General features: G+C 41.0%; 2 protein-coding genes across 3 annotated transcripts in view; both read left to right on the top strand.

Annotated features, from left to right (window-relative positions):
* The window catches only part of LOC147245546 (E3 ubiquitin-protein ligase SMURF2), a 72,799-nt gene extending 59,146 nt beyond the window's left edge, over positions 1–13,653 (top strand). Inside the window, exons 16-20 of the mRNA XM_086185826.1 lie at positions 513–691; positions 1,707–1,965; positions 2,109–2,310; positions 10,439–10,514; positions 10,628–13,653. Coding sequence (XP_086041952.1) covers positions 513–691; positions 1,707–1,965; positions 2,109–2,310; positions 10,439–10,514; positions 10,628–10,727 — 816 coding nt within the window. The 3' untranslated portion in view covers positions 10,728–13,653. The remainder of the gene's footprint in view (positions 1–512; positions 692–1,706; positions 1,966–2,108; positions 2,311–10,438; positions 10,515–10,627) is intronic.
* A 643-nt stretch (positions 13,654–14,296) lies between these two features.
* Positions 14,297–20,571, top strand: ddx5 (DEAD (Asp-Glu-Ala-Asp) box helicase 5). 2 transcript variants are annotated; one of them, XM_086185823.1, is made up of 13 exons: positions 14,297–14,455; positions 15,092–15,257; positions 15,380–15,476; positions 15,558–15,691; positions 16,048–16,113; positions 16,336–16,477; positions 16,628–16,788; positions 16,897–17,069; positions 17,152–17,262; positions 17,365–17,426; positions 18,086–18,145; positions 19,416–19,637; positions 19,851–20,571. In XM_086185823.1, exons 1-13 carry the CDS (start codon positions 14,409–14,411, stop codon positions 20,231–20,233), a joined length of 1,824 nt encoding a protein of 607 aa, XP_086041949.1. In that variant the 5' UTR covers positions 14,297–14,408; the 3' UTR covers positions 20,234–20,571. The 2 variants fall into 2 exon arrangements, with proteins under 2 accessions (XP_086041949.1, XP_086041950.1); XM_086185824.1 differs by having other exon boundaries at positions 19,416–19,650; positions 19,851–20,027.
* The last annotated feature ends 2,366 nt before the right edge of the window (positions 20,572–22,937 follow it).

Here is a 22,937-nt window from a genome sequence, read left to right as displayed (position 1 = left end):
TAATCCCTCTCAAAGTTTTTAGAACTGCCAAGTCAGAAAAGGATTCTAGTCCAGCCAGCCTTCAAAGCCCAGCAGGAGCTCCAGTTCAGATGCCATGAGAGGCATCATACACCTCTTAGGTCAATTTTCTCTGAAATTGGTCAACTTAAACTCACTCTTTGTTTATTTGGGCTGGTGTCAGTCCATTTAAATGTTGTCCCACTCACAGCACACCCAATCTGGTAGATAGGGTTCCACTTGAGTAAAGAAATGGCTCAATTGTTGTGTGGCGATTCCACTGTTCAGTTATTTAAATCTTGTATCTTTTGGAAGTGGCTGGACTGCAATTATGACTCCGAAATCCCCCCACGGACAGTTTTACATTTTGATATTTTCTTTTAAAAAGCTGCATTATAGAAACTGATGCCCAAGAATTGTATACATATTAATATAAGCCCCAGATTTACTTCAAACATTCAGATCTGCTGCTTTCTCATTTAGTAATTATAGGTGCTTTTCCCTCTACCCCACAGGAGCACTTGTCATACTTCCATTTTGTGGGCCGAATCATGGGGATGGCAGTTTTTCATGGCCACTACATTGACGGCGGCTTTACCTTACCCTTCTACAAGCAGTTGTTGGGTAAACCCATCACCCTGGACGACATGGAGTCAGTAGACCCTGACCTGCACAACAGCTTAGTCTGGATCCTGTATGTACACAACATACTCATATAGAAATATCACCCTGTGCTGCACCTTACAAAAAGTCCTTTGCATTTGACTGAAATTCTGAAGTTTAATTTTGATGAGTTGCTCAACCTTGTGGCTATACTTCTCACACTACATTATTGTCAGTATGCCTGTGCTCATTTAACCTAAGATAAGCAAACAATGATTCATAGCTGTGCTTGTCAAAGAAGGATATACAAATTTCATGTAAATTTCCCAATGCAAAAGCAAATCTGTCGATACATTCTTAACATCTCTTACAGTGATGAAAACTCCCTCCAGGAGTTTTGAACATGTCTTACATGATTGGTCTTTTGGTCGTCATGTGCATATACATGTTTTCCCTGAAGCTGAACATTAAATCTGGTGCTTCCATTGATCAGCAGTACCATTGGAATCTGCAGATATGTCTTTTACAGACTTCAGCTGTTATCCAGGTGCAAAATCTGCTGAATTTAGATGACAAGTTGTTTTCTTATATTGTGATAAATACAAGCATACAAAGGATACCAGGATGCATTCAAGGCACATATTTATACACACTACGAGAAGAATGTGACCACATATGGCCCAGACCACCTCCAAATATGGTTTCCGTGATGGATTCTCTGGATCCTTTGAGTGTTTGCACCAGGTATTTCGGGACATCACTTTTGCACTATCGATTTCTTTTACAATCTGTAAGGATCAATGTGGAACAGAGAGCACATAAAATTAATTTGAGAAAACGCCAATATACTGACATCTACTAATGCAAAACACAACGCTGTTTGTGTGTGAACAAGCAACTACATTTTGTTAACTCTATTTCACTCTGAATTTTTTTGTCCACTACGACTACATTTTTTCCCCTAAAGTGTTAGAACTCATCATTAAATGTCAAACTGTTTAGTAGAATTTTTTTAAATTGTATTTCTTACCACTACTGCCTGTGTAAAATCCTGTTGTTCCTGTTGTGACCTTAAATATTAAACAAGCTAATATATGTCTCTTTAGGGACAATGACATCACAGGTGTGCTGGACCACACCTTCTGTGTCGAACACAATGCTTATGGCGAAATCATCCAGCATGAGCTGAAGCCTAATGGAAAGAGCATCCCCGTCACCCAGGACACCAAGAAAGAATATGTGCGTCTGTATGTCAATTGGCGTTTTCTACGAGGCATAGAGGCCCAGTTCCTGGCTCTGCAGAAGGGCTTCAATGAGGTCATCCCGCAACACCTGTTAAAATCTTTTGATGAGAAAGAGCTGGAGGTACTTTCCCTTTGTTTTGCCTCCTCACTCCCATGTAAACATTATGTCAGTTGATGAAACACATTTTATTCAGGATCCTGAAATCATTTCATGGTTGTCCTAAAAAAACACAACAACATTCTGCTCCATTCCTCTGCCTGCAGCTGATCGTATGTGGCTTAGGTAAAATCGACATCAACGACTGGAAGTCCAACACAAGGCTCAAGCATTGCACCCCTGACAGTAACATTGTTAAATGGTTCTGGAAAGCTGTGGAATCCTTTGATGAGGAGCGCAGAGCCCGACTGCTGCAATTTGTCACTGGTTCTTCCAGGGTTCCCCTGCAAGGCTTTAAAGCCCTCCAAGGTATTGGTATATTATGTTTTGAAATTTATATATATGTGTATATACACTGCTCAAAAAAATAACGGGAATACTAAAATAACATCCTAGATCTGAATGAATATTAAATACGTTGTTCTTTACATAGTTTAATGTGCTAACAACAAAATCACACAAAAAAAATGATCAATGGAAATCAAATTTAACCCATAACCAATGGAGGTCTGGATTTGGAGTCACACTCAAAATTAAAGTGCAGGCTGATCCAACTTTGATGTAATGTCCCTAAAACAAGTCAAAATGAGGCTCAGTTGTGTGTGTGTGTGTGTGTGTGGCCTCCACGTGCCTGTATGACCTCCCTACAACACCTGGGCTGCTCCTGATGAGGTGGCGGATGGTCTCCTGAGGGATCTCCTCCCAGACCTGGACTAAAGCATCCACCAGCTCCTGGACAGTCTGTGGTGCAACATGGTGTTGGTGGATAGAGCAAGATATGATGTCCCAGATGTGCTCAGTTGGATTCAGGTCGAGGGAACAGGCGGGCCAGTCCATAGCATCAATGCCTTTTCTTGCAGGAACTGCTGACACACTCCATCTACATGAGGTCTAGCATTGTCTTGCATTAGGAGGAACCCAGGGCCAACCACACCAGCATATGGTCTCACAATGGGTTGAGCACATGGAGGGCTGTGCAGCCCCCCAAAGAAATGCCACCCCACCATTACTGACCCACTGCCAAACCGGTCATGTTGGAGGATGTTGCAGGCAGCAGAACGTTCTCCAGGACGTCTTCAGCCTCTGTCATGTCTGTCACATGTGCTCAGTGTGAACCTGCTTTCATCTCTGAAGAGCACAGGGCAATCTTGGTGTTCTCTGGCAAATGCCAAACGTCCTGCACGGTGTTGGGCTGTAAGCACAACCCCCACCTGTGGACGTCGGGCCCTCACACCGCCCTCATGGAGTCTGTTTCTGACCGTTTGAGTGGACACATGCACATTTGTGGCCTGCTGGAGGTCATTTTGCAGGGCTCTAGCAGTGCTCCTCCTTGCACAAAGGAGGCGGAAGCAGTCCTGCTGCTGGGTTGTTGCCCTCCTACGGCCTCCTCCACATCTCCTGATGTACTGGCCTGTCTCCTGGTAGCGCCTCCATGCTCTGGACACTGCACTGACAGACACAGCAAACCTTCTGGCCACAGCTGGCATTGATGTGCCATCCTGGATGAGCTGCACTCCCTGAGCCACTTGTGAGGGTTTTAGGCTCCATCTCATGCTACCACTAAAGTGAAAGCACTGCCAGCATTCAGAAGTGACCAGAACATCAGCCAGAAAGCACAGGAACTGAGAAGTGGTCTGTGGTCACCACCTGCAGAACCACTCCTTTACTGGGGGGTCTCACTACCTGCCTATAATTTCCACCTGTTGTCTGTTCCATTTGAACAACAGCAGGTGAAACTGATTGTCAGTCAGTGTTGCTTCCTAAGTGGACAGTTTGATTTTACAGGAGTGAGACTGACTTGGAGTTACATTGTGTTGTATTAGTGGTCCCTTTACTCAGCACTGTTGTTGCCATGTCACCTTTTATCGCAGTGTGTTTGCCAATCACGCTGTCAACACAATCAAGTCCTTCTTACCTTGCCTGGCTATACTTTTAGTATGACAAAACCCGTCGAACTTTAACTGAATTCTCTGTCCAAAGAAAAATTAGAATGTATTAGCATTGGACACTGGGCAGACACAGCTATCCCACAATGTAACACTTTATCGATCACAACAATGTAACCTCCCACCACTATTTTTTATGGGGGGGCAACAAAGTTGCAATCAAATTTAGTGTTAAGCAATAAAAGTACCCCAAAATAATAACCATATTATAGACATATTGCTGTTACCATCATGTATTTTATTTTGGTATTACAACAAATGATATGCCCTCTTACTCTAATGAGGTATCCTAATTTATAGGTGGGGAGACAGAAGCGCTTAAAATCTGTTGAGAGATTCAGTGAGTTTTTATGCGAATTAATGGGAGATTTACCCTGTTCCAGAGTGATGGGGGCATCAGGGTAAGAAGAGAGGCAGATGAAGTGATGCACCCATCATACCTGGTGCCTACTGGACAAGCCTGTGGGGGCAGTGCTATGATCTGGGGTTGCTGCCATTGGTCAGGTCTAGGTTCAGCATGAGTATGTGCTCAAAGAATGAGGTCAGCTGACTACTTGAATATACTGAAAGACCAGGTTATTCCATCAATGGATTTTTTCTTCCCCGATGGCACGGGTATATTCCAAGATGACAATGCTAGGATTCATTGGGCTCAATTTGGGAAAGAGTAGTTCAGGGACATCATTTTCACACATGGATTGGCCACCACAGAGTCCAGACCTTAACCCCATTGAGAATCTTTGGGATGTGCTGGAGAAGAGTTTGCGCAGCGGTCAGACTCTACCATCATCAATCCTAGATCTTGGTGCAAAATTAATGCAAAACTGGATGGAATTAAATCTTGTGACACTGCAGAAGCTTATCGAAACAACGCCACAGCGAATGCATGCAGTAATCAAAGCTGAAGGCGGTCCAACGGAATATTAGAGTGTGTGACCTTTTTTTTTTTGTGCCGATATTTTGGGGGGGGGGGGCCAGGCAGTGTATGTATAGTATGTTAAAAATGCTTAAATTTTAACCGAAAGTAAAACATTGATACATTGGTGTCATGTTTGTTTAAAAACCATTGTTTGATTTCCTTTCTTTTATTCTGGTGGTTACAAACACATATACTACTATATTCATACTGAGTATGCAGTGCATCATATGTGAATAGCATGTCTTTGGGTCACTCTGACCTGACCTGAATCCTGAGTGAGTGTGGGTGGAGCAGCAGTTCAGTGGGTCTGTCCTGGCAGACAGCATTGCAGAGACACTGAGCACCCAGGCATGAGGAGTACACTGCAATTCCACAGCTCTTCTTGTCTCACAGACACAGTATTTACTTTAAGTGCCATTCTCTCTTGAGCAAAACATCACCACACAACAAATTACGCCCCCCCCCCCCCCCCCCCCCAAGTAGGGTTGCACGGTATACCCATACCAGTATAGTACAGCAGTACTAGAGTTTTGAAAATGGTACTATACCAGCATTTACAAACAAACGATACTTTTATTTTATTTTTTGAATGCAAATGAATTGGTACATTTGAGCCTGTCTCTGTAAGCACAGTGAGGCCAGCAAGTGTGACGTAGTTGCTGAAGCAGAACTGTAATGTGAGCTGACTCCCATTCACGCTCTCACGTTTAGTCTGAGGAGGAGAGATAAATGAGAAGTTGTGTTTTAGATGGACAAACCGGGTTGAAAAAAATACAACAGATATAGATGGCAGCTGCAGAAAAATCCGCACTTGTGCACAAATTTGGGCCCGAAGTACAGTTTGGAATTATTTCATAATCAAACCGAACGATAAAGGCGAGCCACTGAACCCAGATGTACGATGAAGGCGAGCCACTGAACCCAGATGTACGATGATGGCGAGCCACTGAACCCAGATGTACTGCAGTGCAAGTGGTGCTTCAAAGTGTGTCTCACAAGGGCAACACTTCAAACTTGTCGAAACATTTAAAGGACAACCACACAGACGTGTTCTGTGACTTCAGTCAAGAACGACAGGTGATAGTGTTGTTCACCAGTCCACTGCACTGTTCTGTCAATGAAAGAATTACAAAGCCTCCACCAGCCCAGTAGTAAACCTATAGTAGCCCACATACACAGAGCTAAAACATGTCCATGATTAATACAGGCATTTTTCAAAATATTAAAAAAAAAATTAATTACATTCCTAAAATATTTTAAATAAGTTCCACAGACCAAATTAGCCGACCCACCCACAGAAATGAACTGACTGATGTCATAGTGCCACACAAAAGTGATTTTATTCAGAGACATTTTATGTTTCATGTACATTATAAACCATTAAGGCAATGCATTACAGGAATGAAATAACATAGCGAAAAACATTTTTGTAAAACATTCCATTAGCTTACAATATCTAATGCTGTCCTTGATGATCGAATGAGTCTTAATTTATTTTTCTAATTATGTCAGTTGAATGTTTCATTTATAGTTTCAGAACACAAACCTTTTGAACAGTGAGAACAAGTAAAATAAAGCAGTGGCATTCAAATTAAAATGACCATGTGATTAAAATACTGTATACAGTATTTTAAATAACATGGTCATTTTAATTTTGCTTTATTTTACTTGTTCTCACTGTTCTGAAGGACTGAAAATTTTAATCCCGTGGCAATTATTTATTTATTAATTTGTGTTATTGTTCCCATAGTCTGTTTTTAAAATAGAGGAAAATATTGACATTTGGGAGTGTTAAACCTTTTTACAAAAAGTTTTGAAAGTCATTTTGATATTGAAACAGTAATTTGGTATAGTGACAATCTAGCTATCTAGTCAAGTCAGTTTTATTTGTATAGCGCCAAATCCCAACAAAAGTTATCTCATGACACTTTACAAGTAGAGCAGGTCCAGTACCACACTCCTTCAATGAATCTACACCCAACAATTCTCCATCAGCAAACACATCCTGCAACAGTGGCCACATAAACCTTCCTTTTAACAGGCAGGAACGTTGAGCAGATCCAGGATCAGTGGGAATGGACGTCTGCTTTGACCGGTTGGGGGGAAAGAGAGCAGGAGAGCGGGGCAGAGACAAAGACAGATAAGGGACTATGAGCTCTGTCAAATATAAAGGCTCCTGACTGTTGAGGACTTTATACGTTAGAAGAAGAATTTTAAATTCTCTTCTAAATTTGACTGGGAGCCATGCAGAGAAGCCAGTACAGGAGAGACCTGGTCTCTTCTACCAGTTCTAGTCAACTCACAGGCAGCAGCGTTTTGGACCAATAGGAGAGTCTTTAGGGACTTAATGGTGCAGCTTGATTGGAGGGAATTGCAGTAATCCAGCCTGGAAGTGACAAAGGCATGGACTAGTTTTTCTGCATCTTTTTGAGACAGGATGCGTCTGATCCTGATCAAAGAACTCCTAGGTTCCTCACGGTAGTTCTGGGGGCCAAGGTAATGCCTTCCAGGTTATCTATCTCATTAGATATGGTGTCTCTAAGGTGTTTTGGCCCAGCACAATAACTTCAGTTTTGTCAGAGTTTAATAAAAGGAAATTGTGGGTCATATTTTTATTTTCTTGAGACAGGCCTCCAGTATAGTCAGCTGATTTATTTCATGTGGATGCATCGATAAGTAGAGCTGCATTACGTCATAACATACAGTAACAGTGAAAATTAATCGTGTTTCCTTATCATGTGACCCAGAGGAAGCAGGTGTAATGTGAAGAGGAGTGGTCCAAGCACGGATCCTTGTGGAACACCATAACTGACTACAGTGGTTTCAGAGGGTTTATCATTTGTTAGTACGAACTGAGATCGACCTAGTAAATATGACCTAAACCAATTTAGTGCAGTTCCTTTAATACCAGTGACAGGTTCCAGTCTCTGTAGAAGGATATGGTGGTCAATGGTATCAAAAGCTGCACTGAGATCTAATAAGACCAGCACAGAGACCAGTCCCTCATCTGGTACCAGTAGGAGGTCACTGGTAACTTTCATTAGTGCTGTTTCTGTGCTAGGATGAACCTGGAACCTGACTGGAAATCCTCTAATAGGCCGTTTACTTTGGAGAAACTCAACTGCTTTCTCCAGAATTTTGGAGAGAAAAGAAAGATTTGATGTTGGTCTGTAGTTGGCCAAAACGTCTGGATCCAGGGTTGCTTTTTTGAGAAGGGGTCTAATTACTGCTACTTTAAAGGACTGTGAGACGTAACCAGATAACAGGGACACATTGATCATGTCTAAGAGAGAGGTGCTGACGAGGGGTAGAGAGTCTTTCAGCAGCTTAGTTGGGATGGGTCTAGAAGACAGGTGGAGGGTTTAGAGGAGGAAATTATTGTACTAAGCTCATGAAGGCTAATGGGAGAAACACCATCAAAGTTTATGTCTGGTCCTCCAGCAGCCTCTAAGGCTTCTGAGTTTAAAGGTGCCATGTTGTTGGCAGATGGCAGGAGGAGATGAATTTTCTCTCTGATAAGGAGAATTTCGTCATTAAAGAAGTCCATGAAGTCTTTGCTGCCCAGGGAAACAGGACTCCTTGGTTCAGTAGAGCTGTGGCTCTCTGTCAGTCTGGCTCCAGTACTGAAGAGGAACCTGGGGTTGTTCTTGTGTTCCTCTGTTAGTGCTGAGTACTAGGCTGCTCTGGTCTTATGAAGGGCTTTCTTATAAGTTTTAAGGCTGTCTTGCCAGACTACATGTGACTCCTCCAGTTTGGAGGAGCGCCATATTCTCTACAGTTTCTGAGTTTTTTGTTGAAGCTGTCTGGTTTCGTAATTGTACCAAGGTGATTGTTTACTTGGAATTATAGTTTTCTTTTTTAGTGGGGAAATGGAGTCCAATGTTGTTGGTAAGGTGCCTGCTGCACTATGGATAAAATGATCAATTTGGGAGGGGCTTAGGTTGACAACAGCATCCTCTGTTATGACGGGACATGACACTGAAGCTCCCTTCCAGACTAGCCAAAAACTCCATCCTCCTTCGCTGCATTAGCGCTCGGACATTTTCCAATCTACGCCGAGTTTCGTGCGACTCGACGATGTCCATGTTTTCATTTGTTTACCTCTCAGTGTTCCGTCGTCGATGAGTGTAATGATGACGTTGTCAGCGCGATGACGTATGAGACAGAGAAGACACCGTCACCGGAGTTCAGACCCGGGTCTTCTGGAAGCTGGAATGCGCCCTAATGCCGAGTTGACACGCGTTTTTCAGTGTGAAAAGGGTATGAGTTTTGTAAAAAAAAAAAAAAAAAAAAAGTCGGTGCGCTGCTTAACATAAGTGCAGCCCACAACGGTTTTTGCACAGCGACGAAGCATTATCTTAATTTGCTCCTGTTTTATGTAGTCTGGTAGCATGCAGCTGCCTGAGTGAGCATAGTATTATTTTTGAGGTACTGCAACCGTTACATCATTCATGGTGCCATGACTTGAGTCGGTTAAATAGTTTAGCAAGGTAGCTAATATTTAAGCTAGGTTGTTCCTACTTTCTTTGGTTTGGTAACATATCATATCACGCTCAAGTGAGAACATCAGTAAAACGTGACGCAATGAGGCACGTCATGGGAAACTTATTAAGATATATTTAAATTAAAAAAACTAGTTATTATAAACTTAACACAAGGAAACTGCTCGGTTTTAGTACGCATGCGCTGTTTGCTTTTCAGTACCGTACAGTACTCACTGTCACGTTAGGTGTGAACACACTTAAACTCTGTGGGGTTGCTGTGGAGTGTGACATGAGAGGACTCGGTGCGCCCTCTACTGGATACACAAGGACATAATTAAGAAAATACCATATTAACAGCATTTTATGACTGAAAATTGTTAGAAAAATGGCCCTTGTGTGTCTAATATACACACAGTAGGGCCCGACCGGTTATTTACACACACACACACACACACACACACACACACACACACACACACACACACACACATATATATATATATATATATATATATATATATATATATATATATATATATATATATATATATATATACATATACATATATATACATATACATATATATACATATATACATATATATATACATACATATACATATATACACATATATGTATATACATATATGTATATACATATATGTATGTATATATGTATATACATATATACACATATATGTATATACATATATGTATGTATATATGTATATACATATATACATGTATATATGTATATACATATATACACATATATGTATATACATATATGTATGTATATGTATGTATGTATATACATACATACATATATATACACATATATGTATATACATATGTATATATATACATACATATATGTATATACATATATGTATGTATATACATATATACATATAAGCTTTAACAAATGATTAGGAATGGATCTTTATTTATTGTATAATTTTAAAAGAAAAAAGTTTACCAGTAATGCCTACTTTGCCAGGAGTAAGGGCACACTCGGATATTTAAGATGTCCAGGTGTCTTCAGGTCCATTTTAGAACATTTTAACTGACCTGTTACTGTTGTATAGGAGCTGCTGGCCCGAGGCTCTTCACTATTCACCAGATTGACGCCAACACCAACAACCTGCCCAAAGCCCACACTTGGTAAGGAAACTGATATCATCATCATATTTTTCTGTTATACCACATGCTGCTGCCATTGAAACAGACAGTGTTGCTGAACCTTAACAATCCAATTTGTTTTCTTTTTTTTACAGTTTCAATCGGATTGACATTCCTCCCTATGAGCACTATGACAAACTGTACGATAAATTGCTCACTGCTATTGAGGAAACGTGCGGTTTTGCTGTAGAGTGAATCACTGATGTTGGCAAGGCTCAACACCCAGAAGCAACATGCTTAGGCCATGATCAGCCCCCCACTCCTTGAAAATCAGTCCACTTGGATGGGGTCATCCAGGTTGCTTCACCCAGGGATGCCTAAACTTCATGGGGAAATGTGGCCAAGCTAAGGGAGTTTGGGCAGAGACGATCAGAAAATGTCATCTAGACATGGACCCTCAAGCTCACCTTTATGTCTTCTTTATCATTGAAAATGATCTCTTCAGCTGCTAATAACTCAGACTATTTACTAACTTGTGGAACCAGCAACATTTGCTGGCTCTTCCCTTTTTTCTAAGTTCATTTTAGCATAAAAAAACATATACTCCATGTAGCAATGTTCCCTCTCACCACAAAAACTCAGTCCACTCTCAAACAACAGGGTTATTAACAGTTACCACAAGCACTTGGAAACTCTTAATTTTTATATGGAGTGACTCAGGCTATAGGCTGCCTCGGTGTACACACAGAAATGTCAACGGGTTTGTGTGGAAGTCGAGGCAAGACGGAATTACAATCCTCCCTGAACACAGCTTAGAAGTTCTTCACTCCAAAACTAGTGCTGCATTCCCAGGAACCAATTTCCCTTGTTTGAAACTGACTAAATGAATGAGGAGATTGAAACGGGTTATTTTTATATAAGAGGAAAGATTGAACAATAAAAGTCTGTGTAATCCATAAGAATTGATGTGTGTGTGTGTGTGTGTGTATATACACAATATATGCATGTATATGTTTATAAATGTATATATACATATATGTATTTATAAGTGTGTGTATATATACATTATATGTATACACATGCACATGTATACACATTTATATGTATATACACGTGTGTATATATATACCTTTACATCTGTGTGTATATTTACATATGAAAATATATGTGTATATATAATGTATGTGTATATATCAATAAAATACAAGAATATATGTATATATACCTTCATATATGCACACATATATACATATATGGATGTATGCTTATATGTATATACACACACACACACACACACACCATTTTTCTGTTTCAGAAAAGCAAAACCTTTCCATGCAGTGTTTAAATTATCAGCAACAATTTTTACAGATAGTATTAAACTGAATTTCCATTTTGGTTTATTTCTGGACATCGTCTCTCTGATACTCACTCGCTGTAAGATGAGGTGTGTCTGAAGTCCATCAAATCCTCAACACTCTTTGTGCCATAATCAATGAATGAAACTGTGCAAATATTGAGCAGACCCTTTAAATTCTACTGATTTCATCCTGTAGCTCCATGTAGTGATGTGATGTTTCACTTTTTTAAGCAGTTCATTTTGATTATTTCTATATGCATGAATTCTACTTGTTTAGAATCCAAGAGTCCAAAGTTCATCCTCGTGCCGCCTCCATGTTGTTGGAAAAAAAAGGAAAACCTCTTCTACCTTCTAGCCATGTGGTGCTAAATAGCATTCATTTTTGTCTCATATTGGCAACCTTACTCATTGAAATACTACTGTCTTAAGTGCACAATACACTACTCATGTCCATACCTGTTTGTGGCTACGAATCTTTTCGCAAAGAAATCAAGAGCTCTATGTTGCCACATTCTCAGGAGACATCATATGTAGTTTGTAATGTCATTTTATTTGAGAAGTGAAACTAATTTTCCATTTGACTTGATTCTCTGAATGTTAAGAGGTTAAACTGTCTTGTCATTTGCATCATTTTGCCCATAGCAGACCATTAACAATCACTAATTGCTGCATGTCTCCATTTGTACATCTGGTTGAAAGTGAAGTGAATGAGATGAACTCCTGTTGTAGCCTGCTATACAGTCCTGTCAATGTCTAATTTGAGGAAGGGGAATTGTTTTCTACAAGTGATATGGAAATTCTTGAATGTTTTCAAAAGATGCTGCCTGTCTAGCAATCTCTATGACCATGGACTATTCTTACCATTTGCGTACACTATAAACAAAAGAATATTTTGTTGTTCTTTTATTTAAATAAGTGTATGCAAAGTGAAAAGTGTCCTCAGATGGTGCTTTGTACAGTAATAAGATATTGTTCATATATGTGGATCAAACAACCTGTAATTTATCTTTAACTTAAGTCGAAATTTTTTTTCTTGAAAAAAGGAATTGCACAAAAACAGAGCGAGGTTGCCGTTTGTATTTAATGGTGACATCTGTACCAGATATTCATTCAACTTAAGTCCAGTGCACAAGCTGATCACCCTCCTGTCTGCCTCTCCCCACCCATACACACGCACACACACACAAACACTCGCCGCTCAGCTTTGTCCCATCATTGCCTCTCATTGAAGAACAGAACTTTTTATTAAACAAGTTCAAGTTGAGAGATGCAGCTCTTGTCTTTTTTTTGTTTTTATAGCTCTATCCACTAGCAGGACTATTATCTCTCATAGCTGACTGATGCAATTTGATGTATGTTAACACTATCATTTTGTAAGAGTATTTTATTTTTGTGTGTAATTAGTTCTAATTAAACTTGCCTTTGTCTAACAATGTAAGGCCTTGTTCAAAGATGTTTTGTCTTTTTTTTTTCAATTTATATCCTAATTATTGTTTTTTTAACATCATAGGGACAACCTTGGAACAGTGGTTATTTACTTCATCTGTTTTATCAGAGGTGTTTCCATCCTGGCTGAGAATATGTATTGCATTTATTTTACCTCTGAATGACATGACCACCAATTGTGTATAGACTGATACTTTTGAGATTACAGAGTTTGGGAGATGGCTCTGTGGGGTACAGGGGTCGGGTCCATTGAAGTTGGGCTGCTGAGAGTGATTGAAAAAGGTATGCAGTACATTTCATGCTTTGTACATCTGTGCCTGTATCATGCTGCACAGAGGATTGGTTTAACCAATTTTCAAATTGACCTCATATAGATTAGAACCGGGGCAATGAATTTATGGCCATCCAAAGAAAAGTAAACATTGTAGTGTGTATTGGTTTGTTTTGTACTCATTTATCAGAGTTTTTTGGGTGGACAGAGAGATTCATCACTGCACAATGCTGCAAGATTGGAGTTGTCTGCATGAATTATGATTATTGAAGACAGAAGAGTGAAATTCCTCGGTCAACTTTTCACATCGAGTTTAAATAAAACCAAAAAAAAAAAAAAATTGAAACAAACTTTTCAGAGTTTTAATGAAACCTAATCGTAGTCCATAGGAAAAAAATATGTCTTTAATGTTTGGGTTGGTCCTAATGACGTCATTTACTGTAATACACCAGATGTCGGATAACCTACTAGTTTTGTCTCGTACATATTCATCCGCCGTTTTTCTGGCTCTATTCAAGGGGAAGCGTTTTGAGTTATTAACTTCCGGACAGAGTAAGAGAGAAACAAATAGAGCGGTTACATTTGCTGGTCGAAATTATATACCTTACATATCTGTAAAATAATTACAATCTAGCCCCGAAACAGTTTAAACTGCTCTCCTCGTCCATGTTGTCGGTGGCGAGGAACTCAAATTGATATCCGTACAGCGGATTAATACATCGGAAGTGGAACTTCCTCCTACGATATATACCGGATCTATTTTTTCTTTACCGGCATTTCAGCACCGCTACCGATCGAGTTCTCAACCGGTGGTAAAGCCAGGCTTTCTGCTTTATTTATATTTACAGAAATTGTTTACAATATGCCGGGATACGCCGACAGAGATCGCGGCAGAGACAGAGATAGAGGGTAAGTACGTATTCTTATTTGATATAAACGAATTTTCCCTCGTGGAAAATGGCTGACGACACTTGAGAAGGAAACCTTTAAATTTAATAGGAATGGCATTCTATCGGCCATGTTTGGGACAATTTACCTTTTTACATTTGTTTTTCGTCGTGACGCCGAAGTAAAATAAAACGAAGCCGCAAAATGTAGCCTTACTGAAGTAAACGAGGCCTAGACCGGCTAACGGAGCCTGTTGTCTTTGGCTCGAGGCCTTATCTGGCCTCGTGCCCCGGCTCAGCGGCTTTCTTTTAGCCTTAGCATGCCAGACCTTAGCTCACTGATGATGTTGCTAGAACAATTATATTTAGAATTCCTTCTCCTTGTGTTCATGATGCTGATGTTGACTTTTTCATGAGTGGTATACGTGTCGAACTAATGTTACTGATTTGCTCGTCGGCTTTTCGCCATGTGGCACTGGGAATGCGGAATCAAAATGCCGGCTTGATTTTTTTCCCCATTGTTCCTCTGCTTGTTGGAAAGTATACCATAGTCCCAAGTTAATTTGTGAGGAATGTAAGACTTTTTAGATCTTAAGCGACAGTTTTCAATGCTGGTATGTGTCTGTCGACTTAATAAAAACACGGAATTTATTGTTAGCTATGGAGGTCCTCCTCGCTTTGGTGGCAACCGTGGTGGTGGAGGTGGAGGAAAATTTGGCAACCCAGGTGATCGACTGCGGAAGAAGCACTGGAACCTGGACGAGCTACCCAAGTTCGAGAAAAACTTCTATCAACAGCATCCTGATGTCGCTAGGAGGTCTCAGGTAGCTATCTGCATGACCCACGTTGTGTTACGTAACCGTTCTCTGTGCTCCATCTTGCACGTGTTGCTGTTATACAACTGTTATGACTGTTGTTGCTGATGTGTCCCCTTCTTTCATTTCAGCAAGAAGTTGAACAATACAGAAGGGCCAAAACAATTACAGTTAAGGGGAGAAGCTGTCCAAATCCTATCATGAAGTTCCAGGAAGCCACCTTCCCCTGTATGTGGAAATCATTGTTGTAACACCTCCCAATTAAATGTTGTGCACCTTTTTTAATAACAGGTTGTCTTTCTTCTTCAGCCTATGTAATGGATGTGATCAACAAACAAAACTGGACTGAGCCAACCCCCATCCAGGCCCAGGGTTGGCCTTTAGCCCTTGGTGGCAATGATATGGTTGGCATTGCACAGACTGGTTCAGGCAAAACTCTTTCAGTAAGTGAAATGTCGGATGAACGTTAAAAATCACATCTGTGATTACAACAACAAAACTACAATTGTATTATTTTTTCAAGTCTGATATTGTGTCCAGTAATCTCTAATCTATTTTTTTAATGGTCATATGTTACCTGTCAATGCAGCTTGTTTCTAACAGAACTAAGAGTATATGACATAGCAGAGCTGATATCCCAGGCTGCTTTGCAGCACTACTTTACTATTCTTTTTTATTCTAAGTTTGTATAGGATCTTTTTTTAACACAAATATAATAATTAATATCAGCTGATAGATCAATGATAACCCATATTAGACTTGATTAGCTCATGGAAGTGGCCATTGTTTGTTTTTTCAGTATCTACTGCCTGCAATTGTCCACATCAACCACCAGCCTTTCTTGGAACGTGGAGATGGACCAATTGTAAGTAGTCTCACTTGTGTTTGTTTGAATGTTCTTTGAGAGATCCAATTGCGGGGTTTTCCAGACTCTCTCTATCTATCTATCTATCTATCTATCTATCTATATATATATATATATATACACACAAAATATTTTGATTCTTAACTTTTTTATCTCTGAATATTGTGTCGGAATCCATTCTGCATGTTACATATTAAGGTGCTGTAATGTTGTCCTTCACAGTGTTTGGTGCTGGCCCCCACTCGTGAGCTGGCACAGCAGGTGCAACAGGTGGCTGCAGAATATGGCAGAGCTTCTCGCCTCAAGTCCACCTGCATTTATGGAGGAGCACCCAAAGGACCCCAGATACGTGATCTTGAAAGAGGTAACTGTTTTCCCCAAAGGCATGATCCATAAGGGGTATTACATCTTCATTAAAATGGGTTGACCTTTTGCTGAGGGGGGTGTGTGTGTGTGTGTGTGTGTGTGTAAATAAATAAATTGATTAAAAAATACCCCCCCCCCCCCCCCGAAGGTGTGGAGATCTGCATTGCCACTCCAGGAAGGCTCATTGATTTCCTTGAGGCGGGAAAGACTAACCTCCGCCGATGCACTTACCTTGTGTTGGATGAGGCAGACAGAATGCTTGACATGGGCTTTGAACCACAGATAAGGAAAATTGTGGACCAAATCCGAGTAAGTTTGGAGCAAATGGAACTTTTTATCAATTGAGCATCATGTTCTATTAATGATTATGAGACACACAATGTACAGAGATCTAATGGAATGTACTAATTTTTGCAGCCTGACCGTCAGACTCTGATGTGGAGTGCCACATGGCCAAAAGAGGTTCGTCAGCTGGCAGAGGATTTCCTGAAGGACTACGTGCAGATCAATATTGGGGCACTGCAATTAAGTGCCAACCATAACATCCTGCAGATAGTTGACGTCTGCAATGATGGCGAAAAGGAAAACAAGTGAGGAAACTGTCCGTGACAGTAGAGGCATGTGATGCAGTTACCTCAGGGTGCCAGTATTAATAGATACTTTTTTTCTTAGACTTATTCGTCTACTTGAAGAAATTATGAGTGAGAAGGAGAACAAGACCATCATCTTTGTGGAGACCAAGAGGCGGTGTGATGATCTCACCAGGCGGATGAGGAGGGATGGGTAAGTGTTGAAACAAAGTTGATGACAATATATGTATGGGGTGTGTTTTAGGAACTTGAAATTTATGAATTGCCTCTGACTAAATGTGAGGACCTTCTTTAGGTGGCCGGCAATGGGAATCCATGGAGACAAAAGTCAACAGGAAAGAGACTGGGTTCTCAATGGTGAGTTTGCGTCACTAATTTGTCAATCTGATCTGTACACACAAAGTACGTACACACCAATTGCAAGTCACATATCCAGGTAATTTTCAAAATAAAACAACCTAATAGGGGGAAAAAATGACCTGAAAGGACACAAAAGAACATGTACTTTGCATGCATGTGATAGAAACTGAAAAATCAACCGACCACGACCACATCAGCAGGTTTCAGACCTGGCAGGCTGGAAATTGCAGCTGTTTGGAGGGCATCAGCAGACCTAATTGGACCCTTAAACTTATCACTCCATTTGCCAGGTAGATGGAGATTGGAGCCAAACCCAAGCCTGCAGCCTCTCCTATTGTTCACTGGTTGTTGCATTCAATTCATGCTTTTGTTCGATAAGTAAAGGTTATGTCAGATACAGCTGGATATACTGAATTTCATTTACAGTAGAATTCATTTGTACGTCTTTGTAGTTGGAAGGTGCTTTATGCAGTGATTTTGTGGGTAGTTCAAGAAAGACCTAGTGGAATATGGAGTAAAGGTCTCAAAAAAATAGTTCTTGGACAGAGAAATGGTATAGGCAGGACCCACGAACAAAAAAACTGTCTGCATATTGGCACATCTATTCTAAAGGGTTACTACATCTGATTTGATTTCTTCTTTCTTTTTTCCACCAGAGTTCAAATATGGAAAGGCTCCTATTCTCATTGCAACAGATGTTGCTTCCAGGGGTCTAGGTCAGTATCCTCCCTGAATTGCTTTGTCACCCTAATTTATCTTAAAGAAAAAAAGAAAGTGTATTTGCTTTCTTTAACTCTTGTGCTTCTTTCTGAGTCTCTCCCTATACCCGAAGGAGCAGTCTGTATGGCAGGGCCTTGGCATGACAAGCCCAGGTCTCCAGAGGGGGAAGGAGGACTCTTGGAGGTGTCCTGACTGGCGAGGCACGGGTCTCCCAGTTGTGCAGATATACAGAGGTGACCAGGCCCAAGTGCAGCATAACGCGCTGGCCTACCTAAAAACCGGGGGCAAGTTGAGGGCTGGCCACACAGTTCCTCCCCCATATGCTCATCTGTTCTCTGGCAGTGGTTTGGACTGCTTCACACACCCAGGCTCTGTAACTGCCCCAGCTTAAAGCCCAGCTGCACCGTCTCCTATTGCCTTGCTTGTATGTGTGGGTACTGCACTGCAAGTCATTTGAGTCATTTGGAAGGTACTTTTTGTTGTGCAGACTTGTAAAGCATGGGTGGCGTTATTGTTGCAGTTAAACTTGTGTCGGAAGACCGGGTCGTCTGATCGGTCATACCCTCACCTCTGTAATGACATGGCTACTGGCGCTTTTGGTGACAGTGGGACATGCTAGCTGGACACCCTTGGACAAAAGATCCAAGCTCACACTCCTCCCTCGCCTGCGTTTCAAAGTCATGTCGAGACCTGCCAACGAGAGACCTTATGATCAAGCGAGCACACTGGGTCTGGAGTACCTTAGGCATCCTGCAAATTGGTTCAGGCCTCCAGTTTGTGGGCAAGAGACATTGCGGTGTGAGCGTTAGAGGCAGCGTCACAAGAAACATTTAGGAGTCCGTAGCGAGCTTAGTGGCTCCACTGTGTAGAGACACTGAGGGTCACTTGCCAGCAAGTGGGCGTGTGCTGCAATGGGAATGGAATAGTGAATGCATACTCCAAAAAAGGGTAAGACTTCTGATCCATTCTCTCCGAGGGTGGTTTGGCCATGTTTTTATTTCATCCCACTGGATTGGAAGCGAATGGAGTGTGCATCGTTTCTCTTTTCCCACCGTAGTCTCCCCGCAGGCCAAATGTAATTGGTCATTTTGTCTAATGTCAGTGTTTTTTGCAGCTTTGTGGATTTTTTTTTCAGCCATATCCCACCTGATGTCAGTACTAACACGGCTTTTTGTTTTTTGATCTGGTTGTTGTGGTGGCGTCGGCGCACGTCTTTGTGTGCTATCCTCCTTTTCCTTTATGCCACACTGCACCACAATCTTGCAGATGTTGAAGATGTGAAATTTGTCATCAACTTTGACTACCCCAACAACTCTGAGGACTATATCCACCGCATTGGCAGAACGGCACGTAGTCAAAAGACAGGCACAGCCTATACCTTCTTCACTCCTAACAACATGAGGCAGGCCAGTGACCTCATCTCTGTGCTCCGTGAAGCCAACCAGGCAATCAACCCCAAACTCCTCCAGATGGCCGAAGTCAGAGGAGGTAAATCCAATTGGTGAGATAAAGAAACTTTGCTGTGAACTGCAGTCACATTTTATTGTGCTTCTCGATATAGTATTTCTGAGCGGTGGATGAGTTCATCCCAGTCAAATGATGGGTATCTAAGGTGGTTATAGTTTAAAAAAAAAAGAAGAAAAAGATGCTGCCATAACTGAAATACACAATTTCGTTAACGGATTTTGTTCTCCTTTCTAGGTCGTTCAAGGGGAGGCAGAGGTGATTTCAGAGATGACCGTCGGGATCGTTATTCCTCTGGAAGGCGAGATTTTGGCAGTTTCAGGGACAGGGATAATGGCAGAAGTTTTGACAATGGACCAAATAAAACCTTTAACACAGCTACTCAGAACGGAGGTTATGGGGGTAATAACGCCAGCAACGGCTTCAGCGGAGGCAGCTTCAACGGCAACGGACAGTCCTTCAACGCCCAAACTGGATCCTTTGGTGGCCAGAACAACTTCCAGGGTGGTGCACAGAACGGCACCAGTCACCCTTCGTTCCCCTTCCCCCAGGCACAGGCCCCGCAGCATCCACCTCCACCCCTGGTGCCCTACCCCATGCCGCCTCAGTTCTCTCAGTAGACACACTTGAAAGAAGTAACTTATTGCTTTTTTTTTTGACATTTTTTAAGTTCTATACTTCATCAAGATCATTTTTTGTATTTACACAACAGGGTTACAGACATCTTCAATCGGTCGAGCATTTTAAGATCTGCAGTGCAGCAATAGTTGTGTTGCACACATTTTTCCCCGTCTATTGATATTTAATTTGTTACATTCCTCTGTAATGTTTAGTTCTATTTTGTACTAGGTAATTACAAATGTAGTGTTTTTTCATGTGTATCATTGAAAGTGATGTTAAAGCTCCTACCTTGGAAGTGCGCTGCATGATCTTTCAAATAAAACCAAAAAAAACATTGTTTTTCTGTACTTTTTACTTTTTCAGTGTTTGTCTTGATGGTTTTGATGCTGGTCACCATTGATAAGAATTCTCAGTAAAACACTTGTAACACCCTTTTTGGCCGCCAGGTGTCATGTTTTGCAGAAAGAGATGGCATAATACATTAAGAGAATAGTCAAACCAGTTTCCACTGTGTGTGTACAGGATGTCCACCAGCTAAAGGCAACTGTCACACTTTACAGAACAGGACAGCTGAATGCTGAAGGAGAGTCACCTCAAGGTGAACGATGTCTCTACGTGATCCAAACTCTTCTTGATTTAACCACTTCATGCAACTGGATAGTTTTGGGAAGTGAACTTAACGTTGGCAGCCGCTTTCCTAAACAGAATTTGTCACATCTTACATCATTTTTTTTTTAGTTTATCTGGGACGGGGGCATCTGTTGAATACGTTGTTTTGGTGGTGGTCTGTGTGGAGAGGCTGAGCAGATGAGGATCATGTCCTGTAAGTGAAACTCTCCTCGCCTTTCAGTCAGTCAAGGCTGGTCAGCAGCACCTTCTGATTGTAGACTACAGTCTGTGAGGGTGTGGCTGATTGGAACTTCCTTCAGCATATTTACAGAAATATGACCTGGAAGTATCTGAAGAATGTTGGCTGGGTAAATACTGTTAAAAGTACTATATGGTTCCCCCCCCCTCCCTCATACACTACAGCTGCACCTTGTGGTTGATGGCACCATTTTACATAAAAGAATTAGTTTGCTGGGAGCAAACCTTTAACCCAAAGCATCTGCAGTGAAGCAGTTCACATACATTTGATCAACCGAGAGGGAATAAAGGGAGACAATGAAAATATATGCTGCTCTTGCTTAAATGGAGGTGAGACGTTTACACCTATATCGTCTAAAAACAAAAACCTAACAGCAGCCAAATTCAAGCCTGATGAAGCGCCCTAATGGCACAATATCACTTAAGTGCGCAGTTTCTGAAGAAATTATAGAAAGTAGGATTTTTAATAATCATTTCCTGAAGTTCAGCAGGGTAGGAAATGGGAGGTGAAGTAAGATAGCGTCTTGGCTCGTTAATCATCACCTCTATCTGGTCCTGTCACTCATTCCTCTGTTTGATTTCCCTTTTTTTGTTCCTTCTCTTTAATCCCTCCCCCTCTCTGCAGGTATGAGGGTGTTGGTTTTCATAGTAACTGCTCTCTGTGGGTGTGCATCAGACACACCTACCGCAAGCATGAACAGCATGCTGAACTATGTTCTTCTCACTGAGGCATAAAGTCACACTGCTGGACTCCCACCTCCCTCTTCACCGTGCACAGTGAGAACCCATGCACCGTGCATATGCGCACTTTCCAGACTTCCATGATTGTTTTTACTTGGAGGATTCAAAGAGGACATTGTTGACTCCTTGTCTTCCATAAAGGTGATTTTACTGCATTTGTGTCAGGTAACCATAGAGGCTTACTGCATTCAGCAAAGCAAAGCATCCCCTAATTTCTGAATTAACGAGATACGTTTTCAAGAGGAACAAAAGGCCCTACTTTTCTGGATTAAAGACACTTTAAAAACTCAGCTGCTTGGTTGGTCCCCAATGGAAGTATTTTGCATTTACCTGAGAAAAAAAAAACACCCTGGTTTTCTAAAATGACAATACATTTCTGGAAAAAAAAAAAAACACATTTCTGTGCTATTTTATGAAATAAGTAATGTTTTCATGATTAGAATAAATCATGCCTGTTTTCTGCTTTTTCTTCTCTTGTTTACCAAGAAAAGGAAAATGTAATTGGAAAAATTTTCACGAGAATTTTTGTTTTTCTCATGACACATCATGATGTCGGTTTCAGAACACAGCATTTTTTTCCTTAAGAATGTAAATCGAGCGAATGTGAAGGACTATCTCGTTAGTTCAGAAAAAAATGGGCGGGATTTTTTTTTTTTTTCCACAAAACTTGCAAATTCAGAAAACGAGGCACATTCCTTTCTCGTTAAACATCTTGTTCAAAAATAAAGGAATTTTTTTTTAACATGACAGTATATCTTGCTGTTTTAGAAAAAGTTGTCATTATATCTCATTACCTTGGATGTTTTTGTCCTCTGTCTAGCTTCAGTTACTTGGCAAATAAGAAGGGTGTCAGTGAACAAACCATCCATCCATCCTTTTTCTATCGCTTATCTTGTCAAAGGTTGGCGGCGGGCGGCGGGCGGGGGGGGGGGCTGTAATTGACTCCTCTGATCAATGTTTCCTTTATTGCTGTGCGTGAAGCTTATGTCAACAAGTAAAACCATACTCTTGATCAAGCCATCCGGTTCTAGTTCTTCTACATTCCATCACATTTGTGCATGTGGCAGAAACAGTGAACACTCCATAATGAAGCAT

The sequence above is a fragment of the Aulostomus chinensis genome, chromosome 18, assembly GCF_037954235.1.
Source record: "Aulostomus chinensis isolate RoL2024-O1b breed Wild chromosome 18, RoL_Achi_v1.0, whole genome shotgun sequence".
Taxonomy (NCBI): domain Eukaryota; kingdom Metazoa; phylum Chordata; class Actinopteri; order Syngnathiformes; family Aulostomidae; genus Aulostomus; species Aulostomus chinensis.
This window is presented reverse-complemented; position numbering and strand designations above follow the sequence as displayed.

Excerpts from the sequence above, each read along its gene's own strand:
- ddx5 (XM_086185823.1), top strand. The coding sequence starts at position 14,409 with ATGCCGGGATACGCCGACAGAGATCGCGGCAGAGACAGAGATAGAGG. Across the intron at positions 16,789-16,896 it reads AAATTGTGGACCAAATCCGA|CCTGACCGTCAGACTCTGAT; the intron begins GTAAGTTTGGAG and ends TAATTTTTGCAG. Across the intron at positions 19,638-19,850 it reads GATGGCCGAAGTCAGAGGAG|GTCGTTCAAGGGGAGGCAGA; the intron begins GTAAATCCAATT and ends TCTCCTTTCTAG.